This window comes from Notechis scutatus, chromosome 4 (genome assembly GCF_049901735.1).
Source record: "Notechis scutatus isolate UNSWTSFEM ecotype Mainland chromosome 4, rNotScu1.2, whole genome shotgun sequence".
NCBI classification, from domain to species: domain Eukaryota; kingdom Metazoa; phylum Chordata; class Lepidosauria; order Squamata; family Elapidae; genus Notechis; species Notechis scutatus.
Genome location: NC_142012.1, coordinates 54473913 through 54493993, shown reverse-complemented (window position 1 = coordinate 54493993; position 20081 = coordinate 54473913). Strand labels below are relative to the sequence as shown.

At 43.2% G+C, this 20081-nt stretch overlaps 1 protein-coding gene across 7 annotated transcripts in view; it reads left to right on the top strand.

Annotated features, from left to right (window-relative positions):
* The window catches only part of TBC1D1 (TBC1 domain family member 1), a 96563-nt gene that overhangs the window by 51113 nt on the left and 25369 nt on the right, over positions 1–20081 (top strand). For 6 of the 7 annotated variants that reach the window (XM_087965831.1, XM_087965828.1, XM_087965832.1 and 3 more), the window contains 8 exons: positions 4187–4276; positions 9638–9742; positions 10619–10751; positions 11412–11503; positions 12857–12967; positions 13903–14031; positions 16560–16646; positions 19621–19907. In XM_087965831.1, the coding sequence (XP_087821957.1) occupies positions 4187–4276; positions 9638–9742; positions 10619–10751; positions 11412–11503; positions 12857–12967; positions 13903–14031; positions 16560–16646; positions 19621–19907 (1034 nt within the window). The remainder of the gene's footprint in view (positions 1–4186; positions 4277–9637; positions 9743–10618; positions 10752–11411; positions 11504–12856; positions 12968–13902; positions 14032–16559; positions 16647–19620; positions 19908–20081) is intronic. The other variant, XM_087965830.1, reaches the window with a different exon arrangement.

Below are 20081 nucleotides of genomic sequence, written 5' to 3'. Positions count from 1 at the left end.
TTCGCCTGCTGCCCTCTGTGCCATTCCTTTCCCGGATTCTCACAATCTTTCTGCGCTTTTCACGCAAGCAAATAAACCCAGATAGTCTTCCATTGTCTGGTTTCCTTTCCATTTTTGTCTGCACTGACAATTTTCTTTGTTCTTTGCAAATTCATGAAATCGTGGAAAGGAGGGGAAGGGAAGGGAAGGAGAGGTAATGGAAGGGAAGGGAAAGAAATGAAAGGGGAAGGGAAGGGAAGGAAAAGTAATGGAAGGGAAGGGAAGGAAATAAAAGGGAAGGGAAGGAAACAAAAGGGAAGGAAAGGAAAGGTAACAGAAGGAAAGGAGGCAATCAACTAGGTAACATCATCAGTGCTATACCTGACCAGTTGGGATAATGAAACATCTGCAAGAAAACAGAGAGCACCACCTCAATAAAAATGAAGCAATGAAAAGAGTGTGAAAAACTAATAAAAGAAACAATGAAAAGAAACATAACAAGAATATCAGTATGATTACCAAGAAAGTAAGGTCAATGGGTAGAGCAGAGAACAAGGAGGCGGAGGCATATATACCATCTATATAGTTGGTGTAGATGAAATATACAGTATATAGATAGAACTAGTTATGTTTAGCCAAAGAAGGAGAAGGCTTAGTATGGTAGGGTCTTCCAATCCTTGAAGGACAGGGAAGAGGGCATCAATTTACTTCCCATAGCAGCCTAGGAAAGGACGAGAAGTAACAGGTGGAAGCTCCTCAGAAGAAGAGATCCAATCTGGAGTGAAGGAGGAATTTTCTGGCAGTGAGAACAATTAATCAATGGAAATCAAGGAAAGATTGGACAACCATTTTGTTGTGGTCCACCAGCAGCCAGCAGAGCTGGCAGCAGATTCAGACAGTGAGGAGGTTGGGGAGGATCATGGGCCAGTCCTGGAGTCTGGGGAAGGCTCAGACAAGTGCTCTGCATTGGAGGCAGAGATGGGGCCAAGGCCGTCTGACAGTTAACAGCTGCCTTTGGAGTTGGAGATCAGTGGGGCAGAAGAACAGCTGGAGCTGATCCCAGTGTGCGCATGTGCAGAGCTGGCGGAAGAAGGGAACAGCTAAGGAACAGGTGGATGGTGAATGGCCCCTCCCATAGGGAATAAAGAGGAGCGAAAGGGGAGTGGTGTTGACAGGAGACAATTAGTTCAATTCACGAGGGTGAAGATCTGTTCCTACTTCTTGCCAAGTATTGTCTGCTACAGAGTGGCGTTTGAAAGATATCGGCCTGGCAGCTCTCCAAGCCTGATAAAGGTCTGTGGTTATGAAATCTCTTGAAAGACTGTGGGCCAGGACTTTGCTGGAGAGGAATTCCCTTTAACCTAAATAAAAGGGAGTTTTATCAGGACGAGGAGTCAGCTTCGTACTTTTGGGAAGCCTGGGTCAGAACACGTTTGTCCCGGATGGCATAAAGACCCTTACCTCGAGCAGGAGGTTGGAGTAGAAGACCTCCAAGCATTCTATCATTCTACGATTCCACCTGGGGGAGGATTCACATTGGCTCAACTTAGCAACGTTTCTCCTTTCGTGTTTTTCCCACACGAAGCTACTGTTTTCTTCTCTGGGATGTAAAAAGAGATTCAGTGCATGCTTACTGGGGGATCGATCCTAGTAGATTCCAGGGAAATTTCATTACCTAGAAGGAGGGTCTTCTCTAGAAGATTAAATGGAGGTCATGCTGACCTTAAGTATGAAGCTTTGTAACTACCATGGCTTCCTGGAATGGATGTATCATTTTTTTTTTCAGTTTAAGGAAATGGGTTATGGTGTAACAAAGAGAAAACACTTCTGACCTTACACTTCCTTCTTTATTGGGCAACTGGCAACTGTCCCTACTTATGAGGAATCAACCATGTTGGGTCAAATAAGGAGGCCTTGATTTTAGAAGAATAGAATAGAATGACAGAGTTGGAAGGGACCTTTGAAGTCTTCTAGTCCAATCCCTCCTCAGGCAGGAAAAACCTCCACCATTTCAGACAAATGGTTGTCCAATCTCTTCTTAACAACTTCCAAGGTTGGAGCACCCACAACTTCTAGAGGCAAGTTGCTCCACTGGTTAATTCTTCTCATTGTCAGGAAATTTCTTAATTCTAGGTTGCTTCTCTTCTTGCTTAGTTTCCACTCGTTGCTTCTTGTCCTGCCTTCAGGTGCTTTGGAGAACAGCTTGACTCCCTCTTCTTTGGGGAAGCCCCTGAGATATTGGAAGACTGCTATCATGTCACACCTGGTCCTTCTTTTCATTAAACCAGACATACCCAATTCCAGCAATGGTTATGCTTGATGATGGTTCTCCTGCACAAACTCCTAAGTTGTTTTCTGTTGCTTTGTACCAATCTAATCACCTCTTCTAAGAGTCAGTGATGAAATATGTCAGATAACTAGGATGGGAGAGGATCTTGAGTTAGAATCCTATCAAATAGAGCATCCCTCCCCAAAAGGTCCATGTAATCTTGCAATTCACCCAGATCTTTTCATTCCATTATACCATCTTGGCTGCCAAAGCCGTGTTTTAAATGTGGGGACTGTTGTCAGTGTTGATGCTTTTGAGGTTACAGATTTATATGGTATGCTTTATATGGTATGGTATTCAATTGTTCTAGTTTGTGATAGAATCCATTCGGGAAATGTTATTTTTTTTATTTTTATTTCCAGCTCAGGGTTGAACTGAGGCGGTCCTTGGTGCTCTCTGATCTTGGTGGTTTTCTTGGTGGCGCTGATGATGTTACCTAGCTTGGTAATGAAACGTCTGCAAGAAGATAACCAAGCTCAGAGAACACCCTGATTCTACAATACCCTGTTTCCCCAAAAATACAACCTACCCTGAAAGTAAGTCCTAGCTTGATTTTGACACGTGTGCCCAATATAAGCCCTACCCCCAAAATAAGCCCTAATTAAGATCCCACCCACTCCAGAGTGGACGGGTAAAAATTAAGCTAGGGTGGGGATAGTGGGGTGGAGCTGCCCTACTACTTACCTTTGGACAGTTGTAGCCAGGCCTCGCACACCCCGACACCTGCCTCGCTGGCCCATTTCTTCTGCAGCCGGCAAGGCTTTCCTGAAGGCCTCTGGAGCTGATAACAAAGCTCTGGATTGATCCGGCCGCAGAAGAAGTTGTTCCAGAAGGCTTCTGATAGCAAAAAGGAGGCCTGGGGTGACGATGCAAGTGAGGTTAGTCAGTGGATGGCTCCCCTGAAAATAAGACCTGGTGACGTTTTTGGTTTTAAAAAAAAATTATAAGGCAGGGTCTTATTTTTGGGAAAACACAGTAGAGCATTAAATTACTTACTAGTTCCATCACATACAAGCTCTTTGCTCTAGAGAGCAGTTCCCACTTAATGGGCCCTTCAGAGCTTTGTCACAACTCAGCCCAGTGTGCAATTGCCTGCAAGCTTTAACACATGTAACCCCGATGCAGAGTTTCCAAATAAAATGAAGCGGCAGAGAGTAAAACTAGCCCATTAAAAAATGCTTCACAGATTATGAGGTAATGTCTCCGAGCCTGCTTGCTTCAGACTACTGACATCTACAGTTGCCTAGCAACACGTGGCTCAAAAAGTTGCTGTCCAAAATCGCAGCCTGGAATATGGATACCTGTACAATTGTGTTATTTCCAACAGGTGTCTGTTTTTTCCATTCACTTTATATGCCCTTAAAGCAGTTTGCATAATAGCTAAAACCTCCCTGGTAACGTTGAGTTTTTGCACCAAAGCGTTAATTTATATTAACCGGATGTCTAGTCTGCTAATCCTTCAAACTATTTAAGATTAAGTTTGCTTCAGGAAACCATGTCAAGATGGGGGGGAAATTTAGAGGCTGAGCTTAAGGGAAATAACTCCACTGCAGTTTTGCAAAGTCACAATGCCAACGGTCTTCTTTGCGTACTTATACACGCCAATGCAGAGAGGACAAAATTGGCAAGCCTCATTTTTTTTTTATCCTTCCCAAACATGATCAGGCGGCATTTGTTTCATCGGCTTCATCAATGTTTTGACATTGGAAAATTCGATTTTTTTTTTCAATACTGCATTAAAGAGTGTATAAAAATCTTCCTTCCTTGCATCCATATTAATGCAGAATGCTTCAGGCGTACCGACTTAAAAATGCTGAGCACAATAATGGGAATAATACTGTGGCTGCATTATTGATATTGTTTTTTTATTGTTTTCAGATTGGGCAGTCTGAAGTTTACATCATAAGTCCCGAAACCAAAAAAGTAGTTATTGAGAAAAGCTTTAAAGAAATATCCTTTTGCTCCCAGGTATCCACATTTGAATTCCTTTTTTTTCCTTTTTCTTGTTCTCTTGTCTGATTGATTTTCATGCATTGTTATTATCATCATCATGGTCATTGTGATTGGATTTTTGTTTCGTGTTTAATTAATGGCCATGTCAGGATTCTGACACTTAACCCCGTGTGATGACCCAGGGTGGGATACAAAAGCAACAAAGTCACAAAAACAGGTGAAGTCCCTTTAATTCCTTCAACTGGAGAAACTTCCGTTCAAACTCAAAATACATATAAATGTAAATAGAAAAAAACAACCCAAACCACACTGAAGAATTAATGAGACAAGGCAGGATAAGGGCTTGCAGACGTCCGCAGATATCGAAATACACATACTGGGAAGGATGCCAGAACTCAGATAAGAACTGACAGATCAGAAATATTTTCACGCTTTGCTTCCAGCACTGACCCATGTGCAGTTTGTCCTTTTAAACAGTCCTCACAGCTGCAGCCCACGAAGGGGATTAAGGCCCTTTCCTCCCCCATAGACCACGCCATTCACGCTTCTTCCTTATATGCTCCTCTCTGTGTACCTGAAGATAAAGAGGGGACGGGCCTGGGTCTTCCTCTGAATGCCCAGCTGGCCTGTGCCCTTCCCCAGTTTCCACCGCAACCTCTGGAACCACACTTCTACTCCCTGTCGGCTTTTCCTCCTCTCCCTCGGAGTCAGATTCTAACAGGGGCATGATACCCCATTTAAATCAGGAGTCTCGAGCCAAACTTCCAAAAATTCAAAACAATTTATTGGGAGTTAATATGTCCGGCACTACCTGGGTGTAGCCAACTCTGAGATACATAATTTATTGTCACCTTTGATCCTGGTTTCCCCCACCCCCTGGGTGTATCGTAATTCATATTCTCCAATGGGACACATCCATAGCCAAGAGTCATCAATCATGCTCTCCAGTTAGGATTTTGCACGGCAGAAACTTCGGTCACCTAGTTACTTTGTTAGTTAGTTTGAAAACACTTATGGAATGCCCTTTCGGTTTGCAAGCTGTCGCACTGCTCCCTCCTCCCTTTCTGTTGGCAACTCTAAAAAGACCATAGAAATATTTTATGAGTTGACAAGCCACTTGATTACAGTCTTATACAGGTAGTCCTCGACTTATGACCACAATTGAACCCTCTTAAGCCTGGATTCCCCAACGGGTGTTAAGGAAAACAAACTAAACAGAATGTACAGCGAAGTCAGATAGGAAGACAGGTAAATGTGTGTTTATTATTTTTTACCCAAACCAGTTAGGGTAAACAATGTTATCCCTAACAAACCCAACATTTCTGTTATGAAGGGAGACCTTTGTTAAGTGAGGTTTTTTTCCCCCCTCGTTTTATGTCATTTCCTGCTCAACTTGTTAAGTGAATCAGTGCAGATAATAGTTTAATTTAGTAACCCGGTTGTTAAGTAACAGTTATAAGTATGAACCAATGGGCAAGAGTCTGAATTTTGATCACATAGTCATGGGGATATTGCCAGGTTGTAACTGTGAAAAACGGTCGTAAGTCACTTTTTTCATGTGCCCCTGTAACTTCAAACAATCGTTAAGCAAACTGTTAAGGAGTTACAGTGGCACTGAAAAGATTGGCTTATGACTTTTTTTCACACTTATGACTGTTGCCGCATCCCCATGGTCACATGATCAAAATCCAGACACTGGGGCAACTGCCAGGGGTGGGATTCTACCTGGTAGAATCTATAGTTCTATAGAACCAGTTGTTACAATTCTGCTCAGTTCAAAGAACCAGCAAATTGCGCCACTGGCTGGCCCCTCCCCTCCCCGCCCACTCATTCCTTACCTGGCATGTGCGCCATCAAACTTGCCTGCATGTGGTAAGTTGTTATTTTTCCCCTGACCATCAGCTGTTCTGCTGTGCCAGGAGATTTAGATTAGCTAGAAAGCAGGAAATCATCCGATTTCTTGCTTTCTAGATAATCTAAAAGCAGAGCTGAACCTTCCTTAGGACTGAAGCTTCTATTTTTCAGTGCAGACTCAGGTAGCCGATGGCAGAAAGATAGATCTCTGAGTGAATCTGTGATTCTGTGAGCAACTCAATCTGCATGCCTGCTTTGCCTGATTTTAGGTAAAAGTTGCTCTTTTTTAATAATAAATTCAATATTTACATAAATATTTATAATATTTGCATACAAGCCATGCCCAGCCAGTGACATCACCACCAAGCCATGCCCACAAATTAGTCCACGCCCATACAACCAGTTGTTAAGAAATTTGAATCCCACCTCTGGCAACTGCGTCCTATTTATGACAGCTGCAGCATCCTGGGCAATCCGCTTTTGCGACCTTCTGACAAGCAAAATCAATGGGGAAGCCTGATTCACTTAACGGCCATCTTCCTGAGGTAACAACTGCAGTGATTCGCTTAGCAAGAAAGGCCGCAAAATTCACTGCCCAACTGTCTCATTTAGCAACAGAAACGTTGGCCTCTGTTGGGGTTATAATTGGTTCATAATTTAGTTTGTAATTTGTTTAAAACAATTAACAAATAAAGCCCCCATTTTATGAAGCTGGTTTTTTTTTTTCCAAATTGTCCAAAAAAAAAAAAAAGATGCAAATGATGCAATTCCATGGAAATCCCCTAATGCTAAATGGCTTGGCGGCCAATAATGCTAAAAGAAACTTTTAAGTTAGCATAAATACCAGAATGGTTATTTCTAAAGGAAGTCTGCCATAAATTTAGAAGGAGTTTCTTTGAGATTGTTTACTTTGTCAGGGAATATTTCTGAGTCAGCCCTCAACCACTTGCCCTCAAGGTCAAATTCTGCTTTGATTTTTGTTTTTTTTTTCCAGGCCAGCTGGAAATAAAATCTAATTTTTCCTACTCCCAATTCATTTAATGGTTAACTTCTGGCACAGGACCAAACTGAATACTATTAAGATATGGGAACTATTTTATCAATGGCTAGAGAAAAAAATATGAAAGCTAGAAATAGCCAATAGATTAGTGAAATATAGAAAATAGGTTAATAAAATTAAATATGTTAAGAAGAGGAGTGTTATAGTGATAAGAGATATTATGTATATTAATAAGAACAGAAAATTAATGCCAAAGTAATGAATATGGTTGTAATTTTAATTGTTATTGTACAAGGTATTTGTACCTGTTCTGACCAAGGCTTCTGAGACCGTAATTATGCCCACGCTTATTTTAAAACAAGCCTTGTTTTATTGCAACACTGAGAATTATTTTCATTCCCTGCCAGTAATGAATCTCAAACAGTCCCTCAAGATAAGCACCCACCTTTCTTTCTTGTGAAGTGCTACCAATAACAGAAGTGTCCAATGAACTAGAAAAAAACAACAACCGAAAAGAGCTTCAAGAATGAATCTGAACCGAACAAACGACTTTGCTTCCTGCAAAGGTTTCATCATCTTGGCCTGACCTTTATACCTTAGGGGAGGGGCAATCACCTCCCAGCCTTATTCCCGAGTCACTCCTTTTGTTTCAGCTGCTCTCGCCTTCTAGCAGCTCTGAGCATGTGTACTGGGAATAGGCTCCCCTGGGTCCTCTGCCTCACTGCTGCCAGACTCTGGAGGCTCTGGAGGCACCCCCCCACTCCCAGATCGTCCTGGCCCCATCTCTGCATTGAATGCAGGACCTTCATCTGAGTCCTCCCCAAACTCCCAGACTGGTCCCCATTCTTCCCCACTGTCCAATTCCACTGCCATCTGCACAGGCTGTCTGCAAACCACAACACTACCCAGACGACACACCGTTAAATGGAAGATGAAATGTATAAATTTTAAATAAAATAAAAACCTTAAAAAAAACAGTGGAAGAAAATATTACACCGTGTATCTCTGTTGATAAAGAAAGGCAGATGCTACAATCTGCCTCTTCGTTTGGAGGCTTAGCCACAAGATTTCTGGACAGTATTCTCTTATCTTAACATAGCAGCAGTGAAAAATTATCTGTATTACTTCCTTTTTCCTTTCAGGAGAATCATTAGTCTTAAAACCTGATTTATCCCAGAGCTGCTGTTCAAGAAAAACGTAAAAACATAACAAAAATTGGGAGCAATGGGGAGATCCAGATTCGCTTAACAACCGTGTAACTTAGTTAACAAGTGCCACGATTCACTTAATAACCGGGGCGAGAAAAGTCAAAAAGCAGGGTAAAAATTCACTTAACCACTGTCTCACTTAGCCACGGGCATTTGGGGCTCAACTGCAGTCGTAAACCAAGGTCTACCCGTACACCTTTGGTGGAATTGTTCACTCAGAGCATTTTGCCTCATAATCAGGAAGCTGTGAGTTCGATCCCTAGGTAGAGGCTAAGATTTGGAGTAGACTCTCCTGGTTGAGCAGGGGGCTGGGCTAGATGACCTCCCAGGTCCCTTCCAACTCTGTGATTCTTTGATTCTATAGTACTCTTTTGATTTTTCTGCAAAACAAATGAAGGAAACGATTTTGAGAGTTGCCCCCCCTTTTTATAAAGGCAGCTCAACCCTCGTTGAATGTTACGTGAAAAAGATTATGAGAAAATGTCAGTATCATGCCCCTGTCGGAATCTGATTTGGAGGGGGAGGCTGTGCAGCTGACAGGGAGTGGGAGTGTGGCTCTGTTGGCTGTGGAAGAAACTGGGGAAGGGCAAAGGCCGGTTGGAGCAGAGCAGGGGAGAGGTAAAGCAAGGGAGAGGGAATTCAGAGGAAGATCCAGGCCCACCCCCTCTTTATCCTAGGGCACGCAGGGAGGAATGGAGAAGGGAGCAACGTGAGTTGCGTGGCTTACGGGGAAGAAAAGGGCCCTGATTCCCTTTATTAGCTGCAGTTGGGAACACAGTGTTTAAAAAGGGAAGCTGCACACAGCAAATTGTTGGGAGCAAATCAAGAATTTATCTAATATCGTCGAGGCTTACCTGGGTTCCTGACATCTTCCCAATTGTGTGTGTTTTGCTGGGCTTTCAAGTCTGTAATTCCTTCTCCTGCCCTGTCCAGTTAATTACTGCAGCGAGGGAGTTTTTTTTCTCCAGCTGAAGGTAACCTGGACATTGGGGGCAAAGTTGATGGTATTAAAGGGACATTTCGTGCTTATTTGACTGTGTTGCCTTTGTGCCACATCGTGGGTCATCACAGTCGATGGAAGATTCTCAGTCATCCTGGGAGAGTTGTCTGGACGTTGAGTCGTGGCAGCCGGACTTTCCTTTTCTTTTCTTTGGTTTTGAAATGTTTTAGTGTTTATCCCAGTATGGTAGCTTCTTTAGCTTCTGTTCAAAGGAGCAAGAAAAATCCATTTGCCTTGACTCAACATGCAGACAACATAAAGCTGTTTCTACTCATTCCTTTACAAACCTTTGGATGCAATGATTTGTCTTCCAGGGAATTTGTCACGTGGATCACTTTGGATTCATCTGCAGAGAGCCTTCCAAAAACAGAGGCTTCCATTTTGTCTGTTACGTATTTCAATGTACAGATGAAGCTCTGGTAAGAACTTGAAAGTAGCAATAGCACTTAGACTCATATACCGCTTCACCGTGTTGTACAGCCCTCTCTAAGCGGTTTTACAGAGTTAGCCTCTTGCCCCCAACAATCTGGGTCCTCATTTTACCCACCTTGGAAGGATGGAAGGCTGAGTCAACCTTGAGCTGGTGAGAATCAAGCTGCCAAATTGCAGGCAGCCAGCAGTCAGCAGAAGTAGCCAGCAGTACTGCACTCTAACCACAGAGAGGGAGGGAGGGAAGGAACGAAGGAACGAAGGAAGGAAAATAACAATAGCACTTAGACATATACAGCTTCACAGTGCTTTTGCAGCCCTCTTCAAGCGTTTTAGAGTCAATATATTGCCCCCAACAATCTGGGTCCTCATTTCACCCACCTCAGAAGGATGGAAGGCGAAGTAAATCTTGAGCCAATCAGGATTGAACTCCAGACTGTAGGCAGAGTTGGCCGGCAATACGGCATTCTAACCAACAATTTTGAGATTCCAACAATTTGGGGTTCTCATTTTACCTACCTCAGAAAGACAGAAGGCTGAGTCAACCTTGAGTCAACCTTGAGCCTGGTCAGAGTTGAACTGCCAAATTGCAGGCAGTCAGCAGTCAGCAGAAGTAGCCTGCAGTACTGCACTCTAACCACTGCGCCACCATGGCTCAAAAGGTAGCAAAAGGACTAGAACAGCAGAAAAATCCAGAACTTTGACCTCTCTCTCTCTCTCTCTCTCTCCCTCTCCCTCTCCCTCTCTCTTTCTGTGTCTGTTTCTCTCTCTCTCTGTGTGTGTGTGTGTGTTTGTGTGTGTGTGTGTGTGTGTCTGTCTCTCTCTATCTGTGTCTCTGTGTCTCTGTCTCTCTCTCGCTCATTTAGGTGGACGAGATCATGATGACCTTGAAACAGGCATTCAGTGTGGCAGCCAGCCAGCAAAATTTCAAAGCCCAACTGCAGTTCTGTGATGAATGTCCTATGCAAATTCTTCATAAGCTTTGTGAAAAGATAGAAGGTAAGAATTATCCAGGTTGGTTGATGTGTTTCTTGGATACCTTTGGGAGTTAGCCAATAGATATATCATTGGGACTTTTTTTTTAAAAAAAGCTTGTTTAATTTTTAGTGTGCGTATAATTGCACCCTGGTATAATGGAAGGGACACAGTGACTAAGATGTTGAGCTTGTCGATCAGAAGGGTTGGCAGTTCGGCAGTTTGAATCCCTAGCGCCGCATAGTGGAGTGAGCTCCCATTACTTGTCCCAGCTTCTGCCAACCTAGCAGTTCAAAAGCATGTAAAAAATGCAGGTAGAAAAATAGGAACCATTTTGGTGGGAAGGTAACAGTGTTCCATGCACCTTCGGCATTTAGTTATGCCGGCCACATGACCACGGAGACGTCTTCGGACAGCGCTGGCTCTTCGGCTTTGTAATGGAGATGAGTACCACCTCTCTAGAGCCAGGAACAACTAGCACATATGTGCAAGGGGAACCTTTACCTTTATAGATATGGTTGTCTTGGGGGCAAAACAAATGTAAATCTTAATTTGCTGCTATCATCCCGAGACCAAAGAGCAAATTGTTTCATCCATCCACAGCACAGCTTTGTGAATTTCCAGTGACCAAATATTATCTCAAAGGTATGATGCTGACTTAATGTTGATGTGTTTATTTGCTAGGGATGCATCCTTCTAAAACTAAGTTGGAATTGCAAAAACATTTAACAGCACTGAATAACCAGGAGCAAGCTTCGATTTTTGAGGAAGTTCAGGTAATTGCCATTATATTATTTTTTTCAGTGGAGAAAAAATACAATTTCTAATTTGTGGTCCTAATTTGTGCCTCTTAGCAGGAGTTGCATTAAAATCAATGGAAATTGCTGGCCCAGAATTAAACAGTGTTGGTTGATTATAGAATTCAGCGAGATTAAGCCATATGTCATCTCAGATTTGTCCATATGTTTTTTTAAAAAAATTCAAAATAGTTTTTAGGTTTTTGGAAGGGAAAAAAAAGTGTCCAAAACATTTTTGCTTTATGTTCGATTGATGCAAATTTTGGCAGCATTGATGGTCCATAGAGGACGTAGGAAAAAATTTAGAAATAACAGGCATGTGATTACAGTTATATGTTTTTGGAGACAATCAAATAAATGTTGCCTTTAGAAGTAAGGATTATTTGCTTGGCCATTCACTTCTCTGAATGACAGGATAAAAAGCTACTTAACACAAATTGTTTCATAACTCCAGCTGTATATTGTGAAATTGATGTGGGCAAGTCATTTTTTTGGTATAGGTAGTCCTTGAATTACAACCACAATTGAGCCCGAAATGTATGTTGCGAAGTGAAACATTTGTTAAAGGAGGTTTGCTCCATTTTACAATCTACTGTCAAGGCTCCGACAAACCACCCCCATTCAAATCATAAGTCTCTATTTGTATCAGAGTAAAAAAATAGATTTATTAGGAGTGATCATGTTGGCGTTACCTGGGTGCAGACGACTCCGAGATACATCATTCATTTCACCCTTGACCCTGGTCTCCCCCCGCATCCCCTGGATGTATATTCTCCAATGGGACACATCCATAGCCAAGAGTCATCAATCATGCTCTCCAGTAATAATCTTGCGCGCCAAAAGCTTCAGCTACCTAGCAATTATCTGAAGCATTTCAGGAATGCACTACTTTCCCCACTCCCTTTGGCAACTAAAAAGACCAAAGAAGTATTTTTTTGGTTGACACGTATCCTGCCCCAGTTGTTAAGTGAATCCCTGCAGTTTTTAAGTTAGTCACACGGTTGTTAAGTGAATTTGGCTTCCCCTCATTGACTTTGCTCATCAGAACGTCACAAAAAGGAATCATTGTGACCCCAGGACTGTCACAAATAGGAGTCAGCTGCCAAGCGCTGGAGTTTGGATCACATGACCATGGGGATGCTTACAAAAGTTGTAAGTGTGGAACATAGACACAAGCCCCATTTTTGGTGCTTTTTCAGCGTAACTTTGAATGGTCACTCAATGATGCAAGTTGTTGTTAAGTCGGGGACTACCTGTGTTTGCAGCAATTTGGTGATGCAACGAGTTAAAGGGATTAAGCTCTCCTCTTTATTTTTTTTTCCCCTTTGGTAGAAAATAAGGCCAAGAAATGAACAGAAGGAGAATGAGCTCATCATCTCTATCCTGAGAAACATGTATGAAGAAAAACAGAAGGATCATGTTCACCTTGGGGAAGTTAAACAGGTCTGTAGTTTTCTTTTTCCGATATTTGTTTTATAACAGTATTAATAATCTCTATCACATTTGTCCATTTTAAGTAATCCTCATTATGTTATTCAATCATACCCGGATTCCCCGAAAATACGACCTACCCTGAAAGTAAGTCCTAGCTTGATTTTTACACGTGCGACCAATATAAGCCCTACCCCCCCCAAAAAAAATAAGCCCTAATTAAGATCCTACCCACTCCAGGGTGCACGGGTAAAAATTTAAGCTGGAGGGGTGGTAGAGCTGCCCTATGACTTTGGACAGTTGTAACCAGGCCTCACAGATCAGGCCTGCTGCTGATCAGAGGTGCTATTCAGGTGGTTCGGATGCCTTCTGGTGTAACTGTAGTGAAAATTTTAACTGGTTTGGAGAACCGGCAAATACCACCTCTGGCTGGTCCTGCCCCTCCCCTCCCCTTCCAGGAGTCCCCCCACGGCCCGTTTTTGCTCCCAGGAGGCTACAGGGAGGCTTACTAGGCCCCAAAATGGGCACGGGGTTGTAGGTGTGATGCAGTACCCCTGCAGCCCGTTTTTTGCTCCCAGGGGGTTTCAGGAGGCCAAGCCCCGCCTATCACACCCCTGACCATGTCCACCATGGCCCCACCCACCCAGCCGGTCATTAGAGCAGAGAACCAGTTGTTAAATTATTTGAATCCCACCATTGCTGCTGCTGATTGTATAACAGTGCCAAACGGTTGCCAAGAAAATGGGAACAAATTATTATTAAACTATCTGGAGGATATTCTGAAGTCTTTTATCTTTTTGAGCAGGTCCCTGTTTCTCTGTTACAAAAATGTCCCCCCTGGGAGCGAACACTTTTATCATCATTATTATTATTATTTTGGGAAGGGGTTCCTGTTGATTTATCTTTATTTTCTTTTTTCAAACGCATTTGTTACCTTAACGTCCTAGACGGGCCAGTCCACTGGAGAAGCCATGGGAAACGAAATGCCAAACAGCACAAGTCGGTTCAAGCTTGACGTGCTGAAGAACAAAGCCAAGAGGTCGCTTACCGAATCCTTGGAAAATATTTTATCTCGGGTAAGTCTCTTTTGAATCTCTTGACATGCAACCGTTGCTGTGTTGGGGGGCGTTGACCTCCGCGTCATGAAAAATGTATTTTTGCACTAAAATAAACAACTGTGTTTAAAACGAAACCACTAAGCGCGCACCTGGATATGTGTTTAAAAGGAGGGAAATGTTGTGGCCCGCCAGCGGCTGGCAGAGCTGACAGCAGAATCGGACAGTGAGGAGGTTGGGGAGGAACCTGGGCCAGTCCTGAAGGCTGAGGAAGGCTCGGACGAGGGCTCTGCATCAGAGGCAGAGATGGGGCCAGGACAGTCTGATAGTCATCAGCTGCCTTTGGAGTCAGACAGCAGTGAGGCGGGGGAGCAGCTGGAGCCAGTTCCCAGCCTGCGCATGCGCAGAGCTGCCAAAAGAAAAGAAGAATTATGAACTCAGGGTTGACATGTGAGAAAGGCCACAGGTGAACTGTTGGGCTCCGAGTTCGCTACTGATCCCATCAGCTCCAAACACACTTTGCAGCAAATGGACATTGGGGGCAAAGTTGAAGAATATCACCTTAGCTCTGCAGACACCAGATCTGTATTGCTGCTTGTGTGCTAGCCAATGGTGTTGAAGGTAGCCAATGGTGTTGAAGCAGAGCTGTGAGCTGCAGGATGGATTCTGAAGCAACTGCGGGCTGCAGGATGGATTTTGAAACAACTATGGGCTGAAGGATAGATCCTGAAAGAACTGCGCGGATGGAAATGGCTTTTTTCATGTATTGATGTGGTGCATATTGTTAGAGAGGGTTGGGGCACATATAAGTGGTAATTAAGCATTGAGTTAAGACATGGTGAAGGCCCCTCCCATAGGGATTAAAAGAGAAGCAAAAGGGGAGGGGGATTTTGCAGGAAACAATTCCTTCGTTGCAGCAGTGTGAAGATCTGTCTGTGCATCTCAGAGACTCTGTGCTGAGTCCTTCCTTGTCAGCACTGCGTTTGGAAATATTTACTTGGCAGCTCTCCAAGATAGATAAGGTCTGTGCTCCTAATGACACCCTTGAAAGACTGTTGGCCAGGCCTTTGGCTGAATGTGAATGCAAAAAATTCACCTTCGTTTAATAAGAGGGGTTTTTCTGGGACAAAAAGTCGGCTTAGTGCTTCTTGGGGAAGCCTAGGTCAGAACAGGAAATAATGAATGACATACTACGAGTTTCCATCGGCGAATACACAGCCCAGTCTTTTAAGGGGAATTCAGACAAATATTTGGTCATTTTCAATATTTCAGGCTTATAAATCAAATGTCAAGAGAGGGGAAAAATGCAAGTACAGTACAGCTTGTCCTCAACTTACAACAGTGTTCATTTAGTGACCGTTCAAAGTTAACTGCACCCAAAAAAGTGACTTAGGACCATTTTTCACACTTATGACCATTGCAGTATCCCATGGACAGGCGATCCAAATTCAGATACTTGGCAACTATTTATGACAGTTGCAGTGTCCCAGGGTCACATGATTATCTTTTGGTGACGTTCTGATGAGCAAAGTCAATGGGGAGAAGCCAAATTCACTTAACAACCGTGTTGCTAACTTAAAAACTGCAGCAATTCACTTAACAACCTGTGGCAAGAAAGGTCGTAAAACTGGGCAGAACTCAACAACTGTAGTAAGAAACTGTGGCAACAACTCTCTCTCTTAGCAGTGGAAATGTTGGGATCCATTGGGGTCATAAGACGAAGATTACCTGTAATAATAAGCCTATATTCTTAGCTCATCCCCAAAATTAAATTTAATAATGATCATGTCAACTCATAAAACATTTTGTATACACGTTTTATAGTTGACAACAGAAAGAAGGGGGGGAGTTTCAAAGAGCAGGTGGCAGTGTGGAATTGAAAGTACATTCCATTCATATTTTCTTCAAAGACTGATTAAATGACTGGAGCTTCTGCCACAAAAAAATCTAATTGGAGAGCATAATTGATGACTCTTGGCTATGGACATGTTTTGTTGGATGATATACCCAGAGGGGTGGAGGGGAAGCAGTGAATTACGTATCTCAGAGTCGGCTACTCCCAGGCTAATGCTGACATGTTAACTTCTAATAAATCCTTTCAAGTTTTGGGAGTGTGGCTCGAGGCTCATGATTTAATTGGAGTAACTGCCGGAATCCTGACAGATCACAGCACTGCTACCATGTTTCCTTCAAAATAAAACTGGGTCTTATATTAATTTTTGCTCCAAAATATGCATTAGGGCTTATTTTCCAGTTAGGTCTTATTTTTGGATAAAATATGGATCTAAATGTGCCCATCTGGCTGACAAGCTTAACTGGAGCTTATTTTCGGGGTAGGGCTTATATTACGAGTACTCTGAAAAAAATCATACTAGGGCTTATTTTCCAGCTGGGTCTTATTTTGAGGGAAACAGGGTGGAATCTTTAAATGTAACAGTTTATTCATTAGAAGAAATGTCTTTTATATGAATTTTCATACTTCTTTATATATGGACTGTATATCTGTATATTTTTAAATACATATAATAATATGAGGATTTTCTTGGCAGGGAAATAAAAGTAAGAGCCTACAGGACGCTGCTGGAAGTATTGATTTGGATAGCTCCTTATCCAGCACGCTCAGTACTATAAGTAAAGTAAGTGAATTGTACAGTATATAACCAACACAGGCAATGGAATAGTGCACCTTACAGTTTCCTTTCTTTCATCAAATGTTTAGCTTCCGATAAATTCCTGCAGTAATTATTATATTTTGGTTTTCAAGATCGAACTCATTTGATCCTAAATGTGCTACTAAGCCTGACATCTACTTACCATATGTACATCTGAATAATTACCCAATAGTGATAGGCAAAAAAATACAGGTACTGTGTTTCCCCGAAAATAAGACTGAGTCTTATAGTAATTTTTGCTCCATTAGGTCTTATTTTCTGGTTAGGTCTTATTTTGGGGGAAATACAGTTTCAGTGTGTCCTTCTGGCTGACAATCTTAACTGGGGCTTATTTTGGGGGTAGGGCTTATATTATGAGCATCCTGAAAAATCATGCTGGGGCTTATTTTCCAGTTGGGACTTATTTTCAGGGAAACAGGGTGGTTAGTCCTCGACTTACAACAGTTCATTTAGTGACCGTTCAAAGTTACGAGGGCACTGAAAAAAGTGACTTGGGGCTGTTTTTCACAGTGATGACTTTTCTAGCATCCCCACAGCCACATGATCAAAATTCAGAGGCTTGGCAACTGGTTCGTATTTATGACCGTTGCTGTGTGATCCCCTTTGGTGACCTTCTGACAAGCAAAGTCAGAAGCCAGATTCATTTAATAACCAGATTACTCACTTATCAACCTCAATGATTCACTTAACAACTGAGGCAAGTAAGGATATAAAATGGGGCAAAGCTCACCTAACAAATGTCTCACACCAGAAATGTTGGACTCGATTGTGGTCATAAATTGAGGACTATCTGTGTCCACTTATAACAGAATTATTATGAAAGATCCCAGGAAACCCAATGGAGGATGTGAACTTGATTCTTCCCTCTTTTACAATCTATGGAAACTTTTCTGCTTGATTATCAATAACTGAGTTGGAAGGGACCTTGGAGGTCTTCTAGTCCAACCCCCTTGCTCAACCAGGAGACCTATACCCGCGATGGCAAACCTATGGCATGCGTGCCACAGAGCCATTTGTGCCAGCACACAAGCCGCAGGCAAACTTACCTCACTGCACATGTACGCACCTCACAGCTGATTTTTGGGCTGCTTTGAGGCCTTTTTCGGCCTCCCAGAGGCTTGAAAAAAGCCTCTGCAGGCTTTGCAGGTCAAATAATAGGCCCATTTCATCACTTCCTATAATACCAGAAGTGATGAAATGGGCCTATTATTCATCCTGCAAAGCCTGCAGAGGCTTTTTTTCAAGCCTCTGGGAGGCCGAAAAAGGCCTCAAACTGGGCAAAAATCAGCTGTGAGGTGCAGTGCAAGTAAGGGGGCGGCATGGGAGAGATCGCGTGCACATGCGCAGGGGGCATGGCGGGGCGCGTGCATTGCCTCCTGGGTACTGGCATGCGAGCGTGTGAGCACAAGCGCACGCACAATTTTTGACACAGGAACCCAAAAAGGTTAGCCATCAGTGCCCTATACCATTTCAGACAAATGGCTGTCTAGTCAGTTCTTAAAAACCCCCAGGGACGGAGATGCCCAAGTTGTTTTTTTTTCAAAAGGGACCTGGGCTTCGTTTTTCCTTGAAGACGTTTCGCTTCTCATCCAAGAAGCTTCTGGATGACTGAAAATCTCCATAGGCCTCCAGTGATGAAGCGCCCACAATATCTGGAGGCATGTCATTCATCATCTCCTTTTAATGACCCAATAATCCCTTGCAGGATGGAGTCTTGGCAACTGAATGGAGCTGAGTGTTTACTGGCTGGATGCCCTTGTTGTTGCCAATGCCGAGGTTTTTTTCCAGCAGATATATTCTCAGCGTGCCCAGAGAGTATCTGGCTCTACCTAGGATTGAACTCACAGCCTCCCGATTGTGAGGCAAGAGCACCACCTCTAGGCCACCGCACCACTTCCGGAGGCAAGCCATTCTGCTGATTCTAACCATCTACGTTAGATAGCGGGTCATTAAAAGCAACCAGATGTTCTAGCATTGAAAAACCCAACAATTTTAAATGTCCTGTTAGCACATGTTGATCCATCCAATTGTAGTCGACCGGAATATAAGATGGAGAGGAGAATGAAAATAGTAGGAAAAGAGTGGAGGGGAACAAAAGGGAAGAAGAGAAAGAGTAGGATAAAATAGATGATTGGTTGGAAGAACTGAGGGAGATACTAGAGTGTGATGGCACAAACACAACACAGTCAAATAAACAAGAATAGTCCCTTTATTATCTCCAACTTTGCCCCCAATGTCCAGATTACCTTCGGCTGGAGAAAAACTCCCAGGAACAGCCTTTAAGCAGAGAAAATTCAGTCCGAAAACAAAGTACATACAAACTGTAACTAAAAATCCAAACAAACCACGCTGCAGTAATTAACTTGACAGGGCAGGAAAAGGAATTGCAGACTTGAAAGCCCAGCAAAACACACACAGTTGGGAAGATGCCAGGAATACAGATAAATCTCGAGGATACCAGATAAATTCACGATTTGCTCCCAACAGTTTGCTGTGTGCAGCTTTCCTTTTTAAACATTATTCCCAGCTGCAGCTAATAAAGGGAATCAGGGCCCTTTCCTCCCCCGTAAGCCACGCAACTCACGTTGCTCCCTTCTCCGTTCCTCCCTGCGTGCCCTAGGATAAAGAGGAGATTGGCCTGGGTCTTCCTCTAAACCCCTTCTCCCTTGTTCTACCTCTTCCCTGCTCTGCCCAGCTGGACTTTGCCCCTCCCCAGTTTCTTCCACAGCCAATGGAGGCACGCTCCCACTCCCTGTCAGCTGCTCGGCCTCCCCCTCTGAATCTGATTCCAACAGGGGCATGACACAGAGATGGCTAAATTGGCCGCTTTAATCAAAGAAAAGAATACACCCATTCTGGATTTTATGCTTGAGATGGAAATAAATGAAATGTTGGGTTTGGCTGATTAGATCATTCACAGTTTTGTTTCATTTGATAGGAAACATCTATCAGCGACCAGGAAAACCCTTTCCCCCCGGACAGCCTTCTAAAACCAAACGGGTCGGTGGACAATCTTGATCTTCTCTCGACTGCATCTGAAGGATCATCTGAAGAACTTCCTACCCAATCAGCCTACCAGGGCTTCAGAAGACGCGCTAACACCCTGACTCACGTTCCGTTGGAAGCCCAGGAGTCGTTCGAATCGGTTGAAACTTCTCCGCCTGTTTCCCAAAGAAAACTTCTGAGGTATCATTCCATGACCACAGAGGCTCCAGACCAGCAAAAGTAAGATTCAAGCAGGGGAAGGGGAGGAAATGTTTACAGGTATGTCCACCTGAGGCAACGGAGAAGGACCTTGAGATTCATTCTTGGTCATAACCGCAGCATGGACTTCTCAGTCTGAAACATTGAAATGATGTAACAGCATCTGCTTTCCATGGGAATGTGCTTTATGAATGC